General features: G+C 71.4%; 2 protein-coding genes across 2 annotated transcripts in view; one reads left to right on the top strand and one right to left on the bottom strand.

Moving 5' to 3' along the window:
- CHLNCDRAFT_55283 (hypothetical protein) overlaps positions 1-3,233 on the top strand; it is a gene marked incomplete at both ends in the record, with an annotated part of 6,819 nt that extends 3,586 nt beyond the window's left edge. Inside the window, 8 exons of the mRNA XM_005843208.1 lie at positions 184-339; positions 556-666; positions 1,056-1,145; positions 1,385-1,478; positions 1,839-1,961; positions 2,282-2,423; positions 2,712-2,809; positions 3,109-3,233. Of these exons, the coding sequence (XP_005843270.1) occupies positions 184-339; positions 556-666; positions 1,056-1,145; positions 1,385-1,478; positions 1,839-1,961; positions 2,282-2,423; positions 2,712-2,809; positions 3,109-3,233 (939 nt within the window). The remainder of the gene's footprint in view (positions 1-183; positions 340-555; positions 667-1,055; positions 1,146-1,384; positions 1,479-1,838; positions 1,962-2,281; positions 2,424-2,711; positions 2,810-3,108) is intronic.
- Positions 3,234-3,828: 595 nt separating this feature from the next.
- The window catches only part of CHLNCDRAFT_141302 (expressed protein), a gene marked incomplete at both ends in the record, with an annotated part of 2,111 nt that continues 1,997 nt past the window's right edge, over positions 3,829-3,942 (bottom strand). Inside the window, one exon of the mRNA XM_005843160.1 lies at positions 3,829-3,930. Coding sequence (XP_005843222.1) covers positions 3,829-3,930 — 102 coding nt within the window. The remainder of the gene's footprint in view (positions 3,931-3,942) is intronic.

Here is a 3,942-nt window from a genome sequence, read left to right as displayed (position 1 = left end):
GGGGGGGGGGGGGGGGGAAGGAACATGGAGGGGCATGGAGGGGGCACGGTTTGGGCCTGGTGCATGCAGAGCAGTGCCGGCCGGTTGTTGCTGTTACGGCGGCCGCCCGCCCTTGAGCCTCGCCCGAACCCCTCCCCTCCGCTGCTGCCCGCCCTCCTTGCCCGGGCTCCCTGAACCCCGCAGGGCAAGCGCGTGGGCGACGTGGTGAACCGGATCCACGTGGCTCAGCCAAAGCCGCGGGACGCCCTGCCCCGCCCGCCCGTCATCCCGCCGGGGGTGGCGGCGGCGCGGGCGCGGCGCGACGCGGGCGACCGGCGGCGCACCGAGAAGGACCTGCAGGTGGGGTGTTTGGGTGGGGTGGTGTTGGGATGGGGGGGGCTGTGGCTGCGCTGCGGAGCTGCGGTGCTGCGGTGCCGCCGAGAGCAGCGCTTTCCTTCGCCCCTCTGCCCATCCCTCGCCGCCCGCTCCGTCGCCCCCCTCACCCACATTCCCCCCCTTCCCCTGCCCCTCCCCCTGCCCCTCCAACTCCCCCCCACGCACTGTGCCGCCCCGCAGGAGGAACAGGGCGGCGCGGGGGTGTACAACAGCGACGTGCGCAAGCTGTACGACCTCAAGGACCCGGCCTGGCGCTACGACATCATGCCGGAGATCGTCAACGGCAAGAACGTGAGCGGGGTCGGGGCGGGGCGGGGGTGGGGCGGGGCGGGTTGGTGTGGAGGGCGTGAGTGAGGCGGGTTGTGAGATGGGGTGGGAGCGCGGGCAGGGAGGGCAGGCCGGCAGGCAGGGAGGGAGGGTGGGAGCGAGGGGTAGGGGATCCTTGTCTGGGATTGCCAGCGGCGAGGGCATGGCCCTGGCCGCTGCTGTTTGCATTTGCGCGGGCGTGCGAGCGCGCGTGTGAGAGGGGCGGGATGGCGTCGATGGGGCGGGGCGCAGGCGCTTGGGTCGGGGCCCGTGCCGGGGCACAATGCCCGTGCCTGACCGCCTTCCACGTGTACCGTCCATGTGTACCGTGCTTGTGTCGTACCTCCAACATGTACCGCCACATGGTACCGCAGGTACTGGACTTTGTGGACCCCGACATCGAGGCGCGGCTGGAGGCGCTGGAGCGGGAGGAGGAGGCGTTGGCGGCGGCGGCGGCGGCGGACGTGAGGGGCTGCCGCCGCTGCCGCCCGCTGCCGCCGCTCCATGACTCATGCCTGCGCCTGGAGCGCCGCGCCTGCTTGCTTCATGTGCCTGCCTGTGTGGCGTGTGTCTGTGGCGTGCGCCTGGGCCTGCCTTGTCTCGGCAGCTCCCCAGCGCTTCTGCTTGGCCGCCGCCGTCTTTTGCCCATGCCACTCCCTCCTCACTCCCCGCCCTCCCCCTGCCTCCCCTGCCTCACGGCCAGGCCGCCATGGGCGAGGGGGAGGAGGAGGAGCTGACTGCGGAGGAGGCGGCGGCGCTGGAGGCGATCCGACAGAAGAAGAAGAAGATGGTGGCGGGTGAGGGGCGCTGCCGGCTCCCGCTCCCGCTGCCTGCCTGTCGGCCTGTATTTTGTCTGCATATATGCTTGCCTGTGAGGGGCGGCGCCCGGCCCCTGCTGCCTGTGAGGGGCGGTGCCTCTGCTTGCCTGTGTCATGCGTTTAGCTGCCGGTGTGGGCTCGGCTGGTGGGTGGGGTCCAGGCGGGCTGCCGGGGTGGCGGCTACGCGGCGCAGGCAGCGGGCGGCCGGGGGCGAGCCGCCGGCGTCCGTGCCCCCGTTTTGGCGCACAGCGTGCCGGGACGCCCGCCCGCTCCCGTTGGATGCACCCCTGCTCGCCGCCGACATACCCCCTTTGCCCCCGTCCCTGCCCCCGCCTGCAGAGCACCGGCGCCGCAAGTCTGCGGGGAACAACTCGGCGCCGCTGCCGCGCGCCGTGGACCCCGAGCGCTCCCGCACCAAGGAGCGCATGGCTCGGGAGCTCGGGGTGATGGGTCTGGACGCAGGTGGGTGGGCTGCGCCGGGCTGGGCTGGGCTGGGCTGGGCTGCGCCGGGCTGGGCTGGGCTGGGCCGGGCTGGGATTCTCGAATCCAAAAGGGTCTGGGAGAAAATCCCAAAGGTTGTTTTGGGGGATGTGCGGCGCTCCTGCGACTCGCCCTGCCCAGGCGCGCAGCCTGTGCGCTGGGAGGCCGGCTGGCCGGCTGGCCGCTGGCCGGCCGGCGGCGGGGCCGGCCAGCCCCGCTCCCTTGCTGCGGCCGGCGCTCAAACCTGCAAGCGCATGTGTTCACGCATCCCAGCCCCACCCCCGCCCCCTCTCCGCCTGCAGGCGCGGCGGCGGAGCGCGCGACGCGCTCCCAGAGCCGGCGCGGGCGCTCGCTGGTGCGCAAGCGCGGGCGCAGCGCGGCGGCAGACGCCGAGATGGCGGATGCAGAGGCGCCCAAGAAGCGCATCCACAGCAGCAAGTCGCGGTGAGCTGCAGCAAGTGGGGGCTGGGCCTGGAGCGGGGGCTGTGGCCCTGCTGGACCTGGAGCTGCGCGACGGCTCGGGCTTGGCTTGCCGCAGCCGCCGCGCCTGCTGCTGCCGCCGCTCCGCAGCCATCGCTGGCGCCTGACTGCCTGGCTCCCTCGCCCGCCGCTCCGCCGCCTGCGGGGCCTGCCCCCGTGCCCTCACTGGTCACATTGCCGTGCCATGCCCCGGTCTCAAGTCATCTGACCACCGCCCTCCCTGCATCCCTCCACCCATGTTCCCCCTGTCAGGTCTATGTCCCGAGGCCGCGCCCTGTCGCTGGCGGCCCCCGACTCTTCCAAGGGCCTGCGGGACGCCAGCCAGCGCAACAAGGCAATCAAGATGGCGGGTGGGTGCCTGCCTGCCTGCCTGCCCGCCCGCCTGCCTGCCTGCCTGCCTGCCTGCCCGCATGCCTGCCCGCATGCCTGCCGCGCTGCGTGCGCATGCGCAGTGCTGAGGGCCGGGGTGGTTGAGGGAAGCGGCTGCTGTTGGTAGGACCTGTGTGTGCCTGCCTGCCCCGCCAGCCCGCCCAACTGGCAGAGCAGCCAGGCTCGGCTTCTGGCCTGCTCCTCCCAGCCAGCAAGCCACCTCCGCTTACCCGCCGCCCTTCCCGCCACCCCCCACCCTGCTCGCCCACCCTCCCCGCAGACAAGGCCCAGTGGAAGATGGGGAAGCTGGCAAAGAAGGGGGAGGGGGACAGGCACATCCCAGACCTCAAGCCCAAGCACCTGTTCAGCGGCAAGCGCCCCAAGGGAACCACCGACCGGCGGTAGCATGCACCCACCCCCAGCGCCTGCCCTCCCCTGCGAGCTGGTTGGTCGTGCCCGGCGGCGGAGCGGGCTGGCGAGGCGTGCCGCGTGGCTGCCCCCCAGCACGTGCCGCTCTGCCGTGCTTCTGCTGTACATTACTCCCTTGTAAGATAAAGGAGGTGAACCTCTTCCGAGCAGTGATGCGGGGACGGTTACAGGAGGGGGCCCTGTGTCCCATGTGTGGGAAGTACAGTGGGTGGCGGCTTGCCGAGGTGTCGAGGTGGTTCAGCGCTGAAGAATGGCTATAGTGCTGGAAGTGCTTTTGTGTGTGTGCATACATTTGGGGGCAGGCAGAGGTCTGCGACGCGCAGAGTGTGTGTGTGGAATGGGGCGCGGCGGCTGGGTGCCGGCCGCGCCCGATGGGTATGCGTTCAAAGGGGCAAAAAATCAAAACAAGGGATGGCGCTTGGTCTCTACCAAACCAAAAAAAAAGAGAACAAAAGAAGACTGGCAAAACAGCCGGCCAGCGGCTACGGACAAGCCCGTGGCACCGGGCCAGCCCCAGGAGCGGCCAGCAGCGGCAGCCGAGCAGGGCCATGAACGAGTGGCGGCGCCGGCCTCACTCGCAGCCCAGCCTGTAGAAGTCCACCGCCACCGCGGGCAGCGCCGCCGCCAGCGCCTCCTCGTGGTGCATCCCATAGTCGTCCGTCACATCCAGCACCTTGAGGCCGGG

This window comes from Chlorella variabilis (assembly GCF_000147415.1).
Source record: "Chlorella variabilis unplaced genomic scaffold CHLNCscaffold_33, whole genome shotgun sequence".
Taxonomy (NCBI): Eukaryota; Viridiplantae; Chlorophyta; class Trebouxiophyceae; order Chlorellales; family Chlorellaceae; genus Chlorella; species Chlorella variabilis.
The sequence above is the reverse complement of the archived record's forward strand: the minus strand, read 5'-3'. Positions and strand labels throughout refer to the sequence as shown.